Raw genomic sequence first — 16,681 nt, forward strand, 5'->3', positions numbered from 1 at the left:
CTGCTCTTCCTACTCCTTTTCGAACATGTTGAAAAGAGAAACTGGAAATTGTGATGTATCATGTTGTATGCTTGCATGTTCGAAATAAACTCAAACTCAACTCAACTGTAGGCATGCTATGGTTAGCATTTTAGCATAGTACTGTTAGGATGCTAGCTTTTTAGCTCATTTTGCTTACCGGTATATATTGTGTTACTTGTTTGTTACTAACTTGTCGCTATTTAACCAACTGTTAGCATTTCAGTTTGGCTTTGACGCTCCAGCATTCACACAACATTTTTACCGAAATTGCATTTTCTAGTTTCTAAAAAAATAGTCTATATATTGAACTGGTTTTAAAGGTTAAAACAACCAAAATAGCCCCCTCATCCTTCAATTTGTCAGTCTGTGGCCCTCGGTGGAAAAAAATTTGGACACCCTGGGCCCAGAAGGGTGTAGTTCTTGAAAAGGATGTTGAGAGTAAGATTAAATGTAACAAAAATCATGTGATCTACTGCTTTTTTTTTTTTTCTTCACTCAGCGGCTGTTGAAGGACAGTTTTCAGCTGCAGGATGTTTTCAAGGGCCTGAAGACAAGGGGGGACTTGTTGGTGTCTGTGTTTGGTCCTGAAAGGTGTGCTGCTCTGCAAAGTGAGCTGACTGCATCAATGAAGAACAGAGAACTGCTGCATGGTGAACTTCTCCAGAGACAAGGCAGACTACAGGTGAGACACTGACCATCTTTTGCAATGAATTAGTTGTTATAAGCGGTAGAAAATGGATGGATGGATAGTTGTTATTTTTTCATTTAACAGTTGTTGTCCGATATAAATATTTCAGACAAACTATTTAAATTATAATGTGTGCCAAACATACCATACCATACCAACTAAACTGACACGTGTCCTCGACCTCGGCTTGTAGAATTGTTGCTAGACTGGACCGCTTTCATTTTTATTTTAAAGTATATTTTATGCTCACTAGCATCTGGATAATTACAATGATTCTAATACTTTTAATTTATGAGCCAAAGGACACTTTGAAAACAACAGGATAAAATAAGCACATAACAAACAAATAAAACACAGGATAGAAGCAGTAATACTGAGTATGCAATCTTGAACAGGTGGGATTTAGACTAAATTAAATTAAGGTGTGAAGTACAGATTGACCAATATGTTTTTTTTCAGGGCCGATACCAATATTTGCAGCCAATATTCCATACTTGCCAACCCTCCCGGATTTTCCGGGAGACTCCCGAAATTCAGCGCCTCTCCCGAAAACCTCTCGGGACAAATTTTCTCCCGAAATCCACGCGGACCTGAGTGACGTGTCGACAGCCTGTTTTCACGTCCGCTTTCCCACAATATAAACAGCGTGCCTGCCCAATCACGTTACAAGTGTAGAATGATCGAGGTCGAGTTCTTGGTTTCTTATGTGGGTTTATTGTTAGGCAGTTTCATTAACGTCTTCCCAGCGCGGTAACAACACACAACAACAGCAGTCACGTTTTCGTCTACCGTAAAGCAGTTCGTCTGCCGTAAACAGCAATGTTGTGACACTCTTAAACAGGACAATACTGCCATCTACTGTACATGCATATGTGACAATAACATCTACGGCTTTTAGACAGTGCAGTGCACAACTGCGCACACAACAAGGAGACGAAGCAGAATGCATCATCAGAGAGGGTGTTCAGCATGGTTAGAAAAATAGTGACAGAGAATAGAACAAGGATGGACAATTCAACCCTTAACTCAACAATGAGTAGATGAGTGTTATGTGTGTGTATATGTGTAAATAAATGAACACTAAAAATCAAGTATTTCTCTTATTTATATATATATATATATATATATATATATATATATATATATATATATATATATATATATATATATGTATATATGTATGTGTGGGAAAAAAATCACAAGACTATTTCATCTCTACAGGCCTGTTTCATGAGGGGGGTACCCTCAATCATCAGGAGATTTTAATGGGAGCATTCGCATACCATGGTTTATATAGGGCACAGAGTGGGTGGGTACAGGCTGGCCTAGGGGCGTGGTGATTGGCTCATGTGTTACCTAGGAGGTGTTTCCGTCTATGGCGGCATGCTGTTACAATTTCGCTGCGCTTGTTGAGGGATGACAGGTCTGGGCGGTAAATAATAAACAGTTTCTCTTTCAAGCATAGGTTGCATCTTTTATTACCACTATTGTAAGGTGTGCTGGATGCAAGAATTTGCCATGTTATTGAATATTCAACATTATTGTCTTTGAGGTCCCAAATGTGTTTGCTGAGTTCTGTGGTATTTCGCAGGTTTTTGTTCCTGAAAGAAGCCTTGTGATTGTTCCATCTGGTTTTGAATTCTCCCTCGGTTGATCCTACATATGTGTCGGATGTGTTAATGTCCTTGCGTATTACCTTAGATTGGTAGACAACTGATGTTTGTAAGCACCCCCCGTTGAGAGGGCAATCAGGTTTCTTTCGACAGTTACAGCCTTTGTTGGTTTTGGAGTCGCTCTGTCTGGGGCCCGACGGCTCATTTGCAATTGTTTTGTTGTGGTTTGAGATGATTTGTCGTATATTGTTCATGCAGCTGTAGCTCAATTTAATGTTGTTCTTGTTGAATACTTTTCTTAGGGTGTTGTCTTTGGGAAAGTGTTTGTCATTCAGATTGAGGAATTTGTGTCCAATGTTAGTTGAGACGTTTTTGCTGTATGGGGGGTTGTACCAGATGATGTCGTTTCGTTTTCTGTTCTTTTTTGGCTGGTTTCCTGGCGTGGGTTCATAGGTGAGGGTGAAATTGTATCCGCTTTCATCAAGGGCTTTTTGGTACGGGGGGGTTGCTTGGTCAAATTCAGCTTTGCTAGATGACAGCATCGATAGCCTTTTATTGATTCCGGTAGGTATTCTTTTCGTGGTGGTGGGTGGGTGGTTGCTGTCATGGTGCACGTATTGGAGTGTTGTGTTGGGTTTCGTGAATGGTTGGTATCTGTTATTTCTCAGGTTGAAAGTGACGTCAAGGAAGTTGACGGTTTGCTTGTTGGCTTCAATCGTGATCCGTAGGCCGTTCTCTTTGAAAATTTGGCATACTCAACCAATGGAGAAATACAGCAGCAGTAATCAAATGGTTCAACAACATCCAAGACAAACAACAGCACAACTTTATCTCCTTTGATATCGAGGAATTTTACCCTTCCATCACGCAAGACCTACTGACTCAAGCACTAGACTTCGCCTCAGACTACGACTCAATCACAGGCAACGAAAGAAACATCATCATCCACGCAAAAAACTCCATTCTCATCCACAACAGTACACCATGGCAAAAAAAGAACAATGCAACATTTGACGTCACTATGGGAAGTTTTGACGGAGCAGAAACGTGTGAACTCGTTGGGAGTTTCCTCCTCTCCCAGCTCGCTAGCCTCAATCTGAACCTTGGTATTTACCGTGATGACGGACTGGCAGTGTGTCGCGCCTCGCCAAGGAGCAGCGAGAATACCAAGAAGCGCATATGCCAAATTTTCAAAGAGAACGGCCTACGGATCACGATTGAAGCCAACAAGCAAACCGTCAACTTCCTTGACGTCACTTTCAACCTGAGAAATAACAGCTACCAACCATTCACGAAACCCAACACAACACTCCAATACGTGCACCATGACAGCAACCACCCACCCACCACCACGAAAAGAATACCTACCGGAATCAATAAAAGGCTATCGATGCTGTCATCTAGCAAAGCTGAATTTGACCAAGCAACCCCCCCGTACCAAAAAGCCCTTGATGAAAGCGGATACAATTTCACCCTCACCTATGAACCCACGCCAGGAAACCAGCCAAAAAAGAACAGAAAACGAAACGACATCATCTGGTACAACCCCCCATACAGCAAAAACGTCTCAACTAACATTGGACACAAATTCCTCAATCTGATTGACAAACACTTTCTCAAAGACAACACCCTAAGAAAAGTATTCAACAAGAACAACATTAAATTGAGCTACAGCTGCATGAACAATATACGACAAATCATCCCAAACCACAACAAAACAATTGCAAATGAGCCGTCGGCCCCCAGACAGAGCGACTCCAAAACCAACAAAGGCTGTAACTGTCGAAAGAAACCTGATTGCCCTCTCAACGGGGGGTGCTTACAAACATCAGTTGTCTACCAATCTAAGGTAATACGCAAGTACATTAACACATCCGACACATATGTAGGATTAACCGAGGGAGAATTCAAAACCAGATGGAACAATCACAAGGCTTCTTTCAGGAACAAAAACCTGCGAAATACCACAGAACTCAGCAAACACATTTGGGACCTCAAAGACAATAATGTTGAGTATTCAATAACATGGCAAATTCTTGCATCCAGCACACCTTACAATAGTGGTAATAAAAGATGCAACCTATGCTTGAAAGAGAAACTGTTTATTATTTACCGCCCAGACCTGTCATCCCTCAACAAGCGCAGCGAAATTGTAACAGCATGCCGCCATAGACGGAAACACCTCCTAGGTAACACATGAGCCAATCACCACGCCCCTAGGCCAGCCTGTACCCACCCACTCTGTGCCCTATATAAACCATGGTATGCGAATGCTCCCATTAAAATCTCCTGATGATTGAGGGTACCCCCCTCATGAAACAGGCCTGTAGAGATGAAATAGTCTTGTGATTTTTTTCCCACACAGACATATATTGCGCTCTACTACGGTATCGAGCACTATTTTTTGGATAACCTTATTAAGACATATATATGTATATATGTATATATATATATATATATATATATATATATATATATATATATATAGCTAGAATTCACTGAAAGTCAAGTATTTCTTATATATATATATATATATATATGAAATACTTGACTCCTCCCTTCTTAACTACGCCCCCAATCACACACACCCCTCCTCCTCCCCCACCTCCCGAAATCGGAGGTCTCAAGGTTGGCAAGTATGCAATATTCATTTGCAGTAAAAGTTATTTAAAAATGAATAGTAGTATACAGCTGGACAAGGCTTTTAGTTGTTTTTTTTACATTATTTTTAGGAAACATCAGAACAGTATCAACATAATGGTTTACGTGGTACTAATTTTGTGGTTAATTTAGCAGGAAAAAACATCAGGAGATTTTACAAACAACTTTTTTGCTTGTGTTTAAGAGGAGCATGAGCATTTGCATTTCAAAATATAAGAGAAATCTGTAAAATTATGGGATTTCTTGACATCTACTCGATTTTATGGCACTTTATGGATTTATTACATTGTAAGGGTTCCTCGTGAGGAACCCTGGAATATTGCTAATATTAAAAAATTATTTAAAAAAATCTGGGCTTCTTCATGTAGTTTATAGATGAGACATTTTTTAAAGATGGCTGACATAATTTCTTCTTGGATGTTAGAGAAAGTCTCAGAATGTGCAAACTGCTGCCTACTCTTCTTTACTTATTGACTAAGTCTCTTATTTGTCAAGATACAATCACGATCAAAAGTTTACATACACTTGTAAAGAACATAATGTCATGGCTGTCTTGAGTTTCCAATACTTTCTACAACTCTTATTTTTTTTGTGATAGAGTGATTGGAGCACATACTTGTTGGTCACAAAAAACATTCATGAAGTTTGGTTCTTTTATGAATTTATTATGGGTCTACTGAAAATGTGAGCAAATCTGCTGGGTTAAAAGTATACATACAGCAATGTTAATATTTGCTTACATGTCCCTTGGCAAGTTTCACTGCAATGAGGCGCTTTTGGTAGCCATCCACAAGCTTCTGCTTGAATTTTTGACCACTCCTCTTGACAAAATTGGTGCAGTTCAGTTGAATTTGTTGGTTTTCTGACATTGACTTGTTTCTTCAGCATTGTCCAAACGTTTAAGTCAGGACTTTGGGAAGGCCATTCTAAAACCTTAAATAAAAATAAGAGTTGTAGAAATTATTGGAAACTCAAGACAGCCATGACATTATGTTCCTTACAAGTGTATGTAAACTTTTGATCGCGACTGTATATACCGTACACAAAATTTGGATTTTTGTCAGAGATATCTTTTCTGTCGTCTTCATTTGATTGAATCAGGGAACATACAAAGTCACGGAGCTCCTTTATGTGCTTTATAAATAAAGTTGATTTGATTTGATTTGATTTAATGAGCCTACGCTCCCAGCGTTGCGGACAGAGACTTGTCAAGCAGACTCGATCGCTGCAGTAGTATTAACAAAGAAAACGGGACCGGTAAGACACCATGAAAGAAGGACAAAAACTGGATGTCCCTGCATAAATTGGGGGAAAAAATAGCAGCACTGTATTAGAAGAAAGGAGTCATGGGTTAGGGTTATGGTTAAGGTTAGGCCGCATAAGCATTTCGCTTATGAAGCAGCTGAGTGTTAAAAAAAAAAATACAGATATATGTCAAAATGCCTAATATCGGGGCTGATAATCGGCCTGGCCGATAATCGATCGGTGTGGAGAGAGTTAATGCAATTTAAGTAGCATCAAGAAGCGAGTAATACTTGATGGTCAGATAGGTTCCCCTCTAAATGTGTTTTCATATTGGATTGTTGAATTTAGGCAATGAAAAGACATTAAAAACAAATAATGGGGAAGTTTCTGACTGCTTTTTTATGTAATTTTTCACTTTGGCAGGCCTCCGTTTCAAGAAGTAAGGACTTTGGAGATGCTTACATTTTGATCAGCTCCAAGTTAAGGGGCTTGCGAGACAGGATGATGGCAGCTGAAGTGCTCCAGCCTGACATCCTTGCCAAGAAAAGTCAGTTCGACCAGTTGAAGGTGAGTTGAAATGTCGGCATGATAAGGACTGTTTGTTTACTTACTACTAGCGGTGTCCCGATTTTGATCCGAGACGATATCTGCAGGAATCATGCATGCCGGTACTTGTATTATTTTGTAGTGTGGAATGTTAGAAAAGGTTTGATCAAGTGAAATTAGTCTAACAGAGAACAATGGTCGTTATGAAGCTAACGTTCATACTTAACATTGTTCTCTGTTTGACTCATTTCACTTGATCAAACCTTTTCTAACATTCTACACTCAGTTTCCCCTTTATGTGACTGAACGTGGCGCATTGCCACAGCAAAATTGAAGCTCTCACACTTGAATTTAAAACATTTTTTTTACATGAAAACAAATTAAAGTAACATAATGTATTGTAGCTTCCAGAAGAAGTCAAAAATCAAACGCTATTTTTACTTTTTATTGCCAATCTTATGCTTACAACCGGCCCAATTCCAATACATATTCCCTCCCGTGCACACAATTTCGTATTCTTGCTTCCCCGGACACACGACAACACTTCCTCATTCTCCGCCAATCCCCTTTCAGGCACGGACGGTGCACTCGCGATCTCATGGGAACAATGAACATGAATTTAAAACCACACGAACATAAAACATTGCCACCAGCAGATCGTTACAGTACAGTCTATAATAACACCAGAAAAGGATGCTAAAATTATTGCTTGTCAGTTTTAGTAAAGAAAAAGTATCTAGATACCGGTACTTGAAAAATTCTCAACAAAGTACATCGTACAATAAGCAGCAACAATATAAGAAATATATGTTCGTACTTATTAAAAATAACATAGTTTTGTTTTTAAATGTATGTACAGTATACATTTTTTTAACCTTTTCAAAGAAAATTATATCGTCATAGCAAATTATACAATGACGTCATGATCATCACGACCCTACAGACACGGGTGTCTTGGAAATTTAAGGGAAACCCTGACACTACTGAATAAAACAAGTGTAGTGTATGTAGTCGTTATGGATCAAGCCTTCACAAAAAGTTTGCTTCTTTTTCAAACAAGAAACTCTTAACACATCATGTGTTGTGGATGTGTCCTATTTGCAGGCCATCCAGAAGGACCTGGAAGACTGTGAAGCACACATCACATTTCTTGAAACGCTCATATCGTCCAGTTCCAGCAACAAGACTCAGTTTGAAAAAGTTCACGCTGACTGGAAACAGCTTTGCAACACAATTAGGGTAAGAGACTTGTGAAATTTAACTCTGAGGTTTATTCCTTCACTTCATGCAGTCATCGTGTCTTTTCAATCGAAAGGATTTCACCTGTTGTGCAAAAAAACTGAAAAACAACTGCAGATGTCCATCCATCCATCTTCTTCCGCTTATCCGAGGTCGGGTCGCAGGGGCAGCAGCCTAAGCAGGGAAGCCCAGACTTTCCTCTCCCCAGCCACTTCGTCCAGCTCTTCCCGGGGGATCCCGAGGCGTTCCCAGGCCAGCCGGGAGACATAGTCTTCCCAACGTGTCCTGGGTCTTCCCCGTGGCCTCCTACCGGTTGGACGTGCCCTAAACACCTCCCTAGGGAGGCGTTCGGGTGGCATCCTGACCAGATGCCCGAACCACCTCATCTGGCTCCTCTCGATGTGGAGGAGCAGCGGCTTTACTTTGAGCTCCCCCCGGATGACAGAGCTTTTTTAACCTATCTCTAAGGGAGAGCCCCGCCACCCGGCGGAGGAAACTCATTTCGGCCGCTTGTACCCGTGATCCTGTCCTTTCGGTCATAACCCAAAGCTCATGACCATAGGTGAGGATGGGAACGTAGATCAACCGGTAAATTGAGAGCTTTGCCTTCCGGCTCAGCTCCTTCTTCACCACAACGGATCGATACAGCGTCCGCATTACTGAAGACGCCGCACCAATCCGCCTGTCGATCTCACGATCCACTCTTCCCCCACTCGTGAACAAGACTCCTAGGTACTTGAACTCCTCCACTTGGGGCAGGGTCTTCTCCCCAACCCGGAGATGGCACTCCACCCTTTTTCGGGCGAGAACCATGGACTCGGACTTGGAGGTGCTGATTCTCATCCCAGTCGCTTCACACTCAGCTGCGAACCAATCCAGTGAGAGCTGAAGATCCTGGCCAGATGAAGCCATCAGGACCACATCATCCGCAAAAAGCAGAGACCTAATCCTGCAGCCACAAACCGGATCCCCTCAACGCCTTGACTGCGCCTAGAAATTCTGTCCATAAAAGTTATGAACAGAATCGGAGTTCCTTAAGGCTCTGGATGCTGTGGGGCTGTCTTGGTTGACAAGACTGGGGGCGGTACCTCTGGATTGGCAGAATGGGGTGGTGGTTCCTCTCTTTAAGAAGGGGAACCGGAGGGTGTGTTCTAACTATCGTGGGATCACACTCCTCAGCCTTCCCGGTAAGGTCTATTCAGGTGTACTGGAGAGGAGGCTACGCCGGATAGTCGAATCTCGGATTCAGGAGGAACAGTGTAGTTTTCGTCCTGGTCGTTGAACTGTGGACCAGCTCTATACTCTCGGCAGGGTCCTTAAGGGTGCATGGGAGTTTGCCCAACCAGTCTACATGTGCTTTGTGGACTTGGAGAAGGCATTCGACCGTGTCCCTCGGGAGGTCCTGTGGGGAGTGCTCAGAGAGTATAGGGTATCGGACTGTCTGATTGTGGCTGTCCGCTCCCTGTACGATCAGTGTCAGAGTAGGTCGGACACGTTTCCAGTGAGGGTTGGACTCCGCCAAGGCTGCCCTTTGTCACCGATTCTGTTCAACTGCAGATGTGATAAAAGTAATTTGATATCCATAAAAAGAATACCAATATTGGAATGTAGAGAAGGTCATTTCTTCACCCTTGATTGTTTTACTTGTTTGCATTGAATTGGTTGGTATATATTTCTCACCTTTATACTTGTATGACATTTGAAAATGTTGTGTAAATTATAAGAATGCTGAAGGTCAAATGGGACAAATTAAATACATCTTTAAATAATTACTTAAATGTATAATAAAATAATTATAATTCGATTTAAATACATACTGTACATGTGTTATTAAATGTTGTAGGTGAAGTTGCATGAGAGTGAGCAGAGTATCGAAGATCACAAAAGCTTCCATGAGAGTCTACTGAACATGGAGAAATGCTTGATGGTCCTGAAGCAGAAGGTGGAGTCCTTTAAGAGTCCCACAGGAGAATGGAACATTGATGGTCGCAAACACGAGGCTGAGGTCTGTGAGTTTTTATACTGACAACTAGGGTTACAAAATTCCGGGAATATTCAAAGTTGGGAACTTTCCTTGGGAATATATGGGAATTAATGGGAATAAACGTTGAATGCAACATGCTAGATCTTGCAGCATGATTATTAGCTAAAACAACCTGGTTTAATGCAAATTCAGTAGAATTTCATATATTATAATTGTATTATTTGAATAATGATAAATGAATGTGTTGTGGCAGTTGCGGATGTCACCAATGCAGCGGTTTGAGGAAACACTCGGTTGCTTCTCCAAACATGTCTTTAATGGTGAACTGCCAACAAAATAATGCTAAACAGCAAGTGCTTAAAGTGTAATGGCTTTGTAAACACACTGAGACAGTCCAAGTCCATTGTGTTCTTTGTGGTGTTTTTGAAACAGCACCATTGTTTTCTTCAGAATTTTCGACTAACTTAAAGGGTTTTGCCAAGAGGATTATTTGTAATGTGTACATTTTCAGAATGTGCTTTATCTCTTTTTGGCCAAAGTAAGACAAATAAATACATTTTGAAGTTGGATGCATTTTTAAAGACTTATGTGGGAATACACTTTCCTCCTAAAAATGACACCCATATTTTAAAGAGATAACATTTAAAAATGACTTCTGGGTATATTATATTGATCAACTAATTCTTATATTGAGGGCTTTATGGGCGGAATAGAGGCCCTCCCATCGACTCCATTGTTAGAATTAGTTTTAATTACAACTTAGACTGCATCAAAAACATATGTTTTCTTGTCTTACATAATGATTGTAAATAATGGGCAAAATTAAAAAAACTAGATCCCTTTTAATAATTTTTTTTCATCCTGGAACCTCAAACACACCATCAGCAGCTTCTCTATATTTTCATGGATAAATGTCAGCCGTTGAGATATTTTTTTCACATCCTTGGCTGACATAGCCGACTCATTCTGCTACAGTATGGTGCAGACTAGCTGTGCTACGTTCCAACTGTGACGAAGTTGGCTAGATACATGTTAGATCGTGGTTCTATGAGTTATTTTTTTAATTCAATGAATATCATCCACTTATTCTCAGCACTGTCCTTCACACTCATGTTGCACAAATGTTGCTCTCTACCCACAAGCTAATGCGAGTAAGTTCGGATTTTTAAGTCGTATCATACGGGTTTCACTAGGCGCGTAACCTAAAAGAGATAGCTTTTATCCCGAAAAACTTGTAAACTGGGTGACTCGTGTCCCAAGGACCCACTGACTATTCTGGATGGTCCACAGAAAGCACTGGGAGAGTTTCCAGAGAAAGAGTTGCAGCTCCAGCAGATGGAGGTCCAATGTCAGAAAGTTCTACAAAGGACTTCGCAGAAAGGAGGAGTCCACATTGTGGAAGATATGAACCGTCTCAAAGAGTCCTGGTTGAACTTGTACAAGATGAGTGTCAACATTCACAGGTGATGTTCTACATATTAAAAATGCAGCTTTGGTGCAATTAAGTTCATCTTCATGTTGCTTTCTTTTCTTGCAGGCTGCTGAATGGATCCACGGAACAGATGACTGTTTCTGACATGTGGGGAATCAACACTTTAGGCTCCACAAAAATGGCAGAGGTGGTGGATGGTAGTCAACATCCCAAAGGTCACCTCATACCGCCTAGACAGGAAGAGATTCCCAAAGAAGTAGCTCGTATGTCCGACGCAGAATGTTCTGACCAAAGCAGAGGAGCTTTTGTGCACTTGAGGCAGAAAGATGGCGCAATGGTATGTTGTCAAAAGTTGAAATATATTAAAAAAAACTATTAGGGTTGTGCCATTAATCAGTATCGAACAATTTTCGTGAAAAAATAAATGATCACGATTGCCGATTAATGCTTTTAATTGCTCTCTGGCTGACAGTCTTTTTTGTTTTGTTTCATGACTGATAAGCTAATCTAATTACCGTAATGTCCGGGCTATAGAGTGCACCGGTATTTTTGCACCATATTTTAGAAGACATTAATTGTTTTACATACTGTATATTAGCCGCACCAGACTATAAGCCACAGATATACAGTATACCCGTACGAAACATTTTGTAAATGTTTATTTACTTACCTTAATTGTTTCCGAACAGTGCCTGTCACATGGCAGTAAAACGGCTAATCAAACAAAACAGAAGTCATCGTCATGGACCCGCTAGCTGCTGAAGCTACCTCTCCAATCAGCTAAACAGACTCAATAACTTTACAGTGAATTTACAAAATTTAAGCAGTACAAAAATAATGCCATTATAAGTTAATACTACTTTTTTTTTTTTTTTTTTTTTTTTTTTGTGTCCTGTCCAGCTTCTCAGGCAAATCATATAGTTGATGTAGATGCCCATGTCGGCTGTTCAGATTTACTTTACAAAAGAGAAGTGTAGGATACTTCTCTTGTTGCCTTATTTGTATTTGACTTTATTAAATGTATTTATATTATCATTTAGTGCAGCCGGGCCGGAGCAGGAGGGGATAGAAAGAGAAAAAAAAAGAAGACAGAGGGGGAAATTGTGGGGACAAGTCGGGGATTAGACAGAGAGACAAAAACAACAACAGCAAACAACAACAACAACAACAATAGAGCAACATCAGCAAATATGACATGTACAAATATGATGGTAAAAGTAATAGCAAATAAGCAGTTAGCGAAAAATAAAAAATAATACAGAAATGACAATGAGCATTATTACACTACAAATGGATCAATACAAATACCAATAGAAATAGCGCTATTGATAATGAACAATACCAATAATTTACCTTTATTATCAACAATACAGTTGTTTAAATGCAACAATACATATACGTAATGATAACTTGAGATACGAAAGAATGCAGAAAAATGGAGGGGGAGAAAGAGAAGCAACCTACATTAACCTTGTAGATTGTTATAGTCACAATAGGTTAAGCTTTGTCAGTGTGCCATGTGTTACACCCAGTTTACCCTAGGGCAACAACGTTAATATATGTTTGATGAAACGTGATTATGTGCATGAGTGTAAGTATGCATATGTACTTGTATATGTACAGAATGTGTATATGTGTTTGTACAATGAATGTATATGTACAGAATGTGTACCGTATATGTGTTTGTACAGTGAATGTATATGTACAGTGTTAGTAAGTTAATACTACTAACACAGACACTTGTAAATGTGTTAGCATATTCGATAATGCTAAAGACTCCATACCCAGCAGGGAGAAGACATTAAAACAACATTGAGAACTTGTTGAATTAGGTCCTGACGTTGAGCTAATCAAACATAACGTTGCAACAACATGCTTTTTGACGACTGTTTATTCATTGTCAGGTTGTGACGTTGATTTGACGATTGAAATAGGTTGGGTTGTTATCAGCATACTTCAGTCATCAACAATTATATCATCTGAGAAATGGACATTGAAACAGTGTAGGTCTGACTTGGTAGGATATGTACAGCGAGCGGTGAACATAGTGAGCTCAGAAAACATAAGAACAAGTATATACATTTGATTATTTACATTTGATTATTTACAATCCGGGGATGTGGAGGGGTGCGGGGGTTAGGCTAGGGTTGTAGCTGCCTGGAGGTGTTCTTTTAAGGAGGTTTTGAAGGAGGATAGAGATGCACTTTTTTTGTTTTACACCTGTTGGGAGTGCATTCCATATTGCTGTGGCATAGAAGGAGAATGAGTTAAGACCTTTGTTAGATCGGAATCTGGGTTTGACGTTGTTTGTGGAGCTCCCCCTGGTGTTGTGGTTATGGCGGTCATTTAACCTAACCACTAAGCTAGTTTGAAACAACACCAAGAAATAAGTGTTCAGTAAAGTTTAAGAAGTGTAGATGGAAGCTCGTTACCGCAGAGCAAGCAGTTATTAGCATGAAATTTACAAGTAGATTAATAAAGAGGGCGGATCGATCCATATAACGGTGGTGTCGACACTAAGGGTAGTATGAGTATATGATCTATATTTTCATTTTCACAAAATTGTTTTTTCATTAAGTTTGTTAATGTTTACGAACTCGGGGAATAATTCCCATGATACATAAAAAACAAAGGATTTTAATGTTTAATAAATACTAGATTTAGCTTGTTTTTTAAATTAGTGTTCTATTAACTTTGTTTTCATCAAACAATTGTATGTAATTAAAGAGGATAAGGAACTGGTTTAAATATTGTGTTGATATTGTTAAATAGAAAAAGTTACAGTTAATACATGTGATTGGTATTGGTTGGCCGATCTCCTGATAGAATCGGAATCGGCAACATAAAACCCTGATCGGAACATTCTTAAAAACTCTACTTAAAACAATATGATGCCATTATGCAGACTCAACAATGGTATAGTGTTTTATTTCAAATACTAATTGTGTCATGGCAGTACACATGTAATGAGATTACAATCTAATGGTAGTGCAGACACTACGACTACTCCGACAAAAACATTTTATTTACAGTATCTGCAAACAGTACGTGATCCAATCAGTAGGATTGAAACAATTGAAGGTGATTTCCTTCCTGCCATTTGCTGATGTGACGGTTACGTACGTACCTGCGTCTTAATTCATTTGGAGTAGAGTAAGGAAAGACAATACAAAACATAAAACTGCTCATCTTTTGTTTACAAACATGAAATTAAATATCAACTACAGAGAGTGTAATTCTTTAATCAAAATAATAGATTATAGTTTAGTTGATGTGTGCAAAGATGCAGACAAGGGGCTTAGTAGAAGTTTAACATTTCCAATAAGAGCAAAGCAATTAGACAGATTGTTGCTGATTTGCATATTTGATGCTATTCAGGTGAGCGGGGATCAATACAAGTCCAAAAGGAAACAGTTTGAGGCTTGGCTCAGCAGAGAGAATCAACTCCTGTCAGGAATCCTTAGCACCAAGCGAGGAACCCTGACGAGCAATCAAGTCCAGAAACAACGAGACACACTAAAGGTGAACACACAACAACACAACATGTTCACTTGTTAGCTTTTCTTTGCCTTTCCTTTATGCATCGGATACTAGGGATGGGTACCATACATATTTGAATCAATAAGGTACCAATTCCTGGTACCTGGGAATCGATACCAGTACTCAACAATACTAATTTTCTGTACTTTTGTGTGTGTTGTTCAGTATTAATGGTTTTTGATAATACTTTTTTTTTTTTTTGCAACATTTAAACATAAGCTAATAATAATAACTGCTGACCAGTTGTTATATCTTGTTGTATTATCATCATTGCAAGTATGACAATAAATTGGAATTACAGCTGCAAGTCCAAGACATTAGATGGCAGTAGTGTACATTATATGGTCTGTTTTTTGTTGCGCCCTAAAAAGTGTTAATACTGTAAGTATTGTACACACGACACACCAATTGTAACATGATTGATTGTAACGTGCATCTTAGTTGGTAGTTTAAAATCGCTAATGCTAATCAGTAAGATGGTAATAGCAAAGCCAATGTATATTAGCATTAAGTTAGCGCATTTTTGGAAAAGTGGATCCTTACTTTACTTACGTTGTAGCGTTTTTTGAGTCAATTTCTTTGTTGGCATTGAAAATTGCAACATTACCCAGAGGTAGTTTGGCTGAGCACCGCTCTCAGTGCTGCTGGAGGGATCTCGAAGTGCCAAAGTACTAGGAGCCACTTAAATTGAGAACTGGGCGTGCTGTCACGCGCAACCCAGATACCGTAACATGGCAACAATAGACTTAACGGTAATCAAAGCCTGGCGGGATTCGGCCCAAAAAAGTGCCAAAAAATTTTTGATATCAGTTTGAGGCCAAGTAAATACAGGGCCAGTATTGCCGATACTCATTATCGAATACGTCATTATTATTGAATATTTTTGTGAATTTGCCTCTACTTAGTTGACTATGATTACGAGAAAACAGCAAAAATATGTTTTGCATTAAAATGTTTTTATAACAAAATACAATATAAAACAATGTAATAGTAAGTAAATGAATCATTTCCCTATTACAATCTACCACTCACAATGTCATTTTTGCAAAATAACAAGAAAAACAATGTAACAAAAAATATAGATCTTAAAATGTAATCAAAACCAGTAATATAACTTCCATTTCATGCAGATATTTGTGGAAAAAGAACGTATGTAATAGTGGAGCAGGGAGGGGGAGAGGTAAAGTGTGCCTATTCTGTGTTATATGTGTTTTATGTTGCACGATTGCACCAAGTAAAATTCCTAGTTTGTGAACCCGTTCTCAAACAATGGCAATAAAAACTCGACTGATTCTTCTGAGTGAGCAGCTTAGAGAGAAAGATGTGCTGTTTGCACTGACAGACTACAACAGGAGACGCTGCGGCCTCGTAAACTGTGAGGAAATTTTAGTAATTACCTGGATGTATAGAAGAGAAACTGCGACAAAAGTATTGATGGGATACCAATATCCACCTTGGTATCGATACTATCGATATTTATATTGATACGCCCACCTCTAGTGTAATTGCAGACGCTATCAAATAAGTACAGTAAGTAATCATTCCTCACAATTCCCCACATACCTTAGTTTGAAGCTGATTTTGGGCACGGGAAAGAAACAAAATAAATCATGTTTTGTGTGGCTTTAATTATTTTAAAATGTAAGTGTTGGAAGCTAATTCTCAAATGAACACAGTTGTCAAATAGGAATACAGGAGGTATAGCTTTGACC

The 16,681-nt window shown here is 39.4% G+C and overlaps 1 protein-coding gene across 1 annotated transcript in view; it reads left to right on the top strand.

The window, feature by feature from the left end:
- Positions 1–16,681, top strand: part of syne3 (spectrin repeat containing, nuclear envelope family member 3) — a 64,123-nt gene that overhangs the window by 27,243 nt on the left and 20,199 nt on the right. The window contains exons 9-15 of the mRNA XM_061968993.1: positions 521–703; positions 6,652–6,795; positions 7,879–8,013; positions 9,857–10,018; positions 11,288–11,460; positions 11,535–11,766; positions 14,808–14,951. Coding sequence (XP_061824977.1) covers positions 521–703; positions 6,652–6,795; positions 7,879–8,013; positions 9,857–10,018; positions 11,288–11,460; positions 11,535–11,766; positions 14,808–14,951 — 1,173 coding nt within the window. The remainder of the gene's footprint in view (positions 1–520; positions 704–6,651; positions 6,796–7,878; positions 8,014–9,856; positions 10,019–11,287; positions 11,461–11,534; positions 11,767–14,807; positions 14,952–16,681) is intronic.

The sequence above is a fragment of the Nerophis lumbriciformis genome, linkage group LG08 (assembly GCF_033978685.3).
Source record: "Nerophis lumbriciformis linkage group LG08, RoL_Nlum_v2.1, whole genome shotgun sequence".
In the NCBI taxonomy this organism is placed as follows: domain Eukaryota; kingdom Metazoa; phylum Chordata; class Actinopteri; order Syngnathiformes; family Syngnathidae; genus Nerophis; species Nerophis lumbriciformis.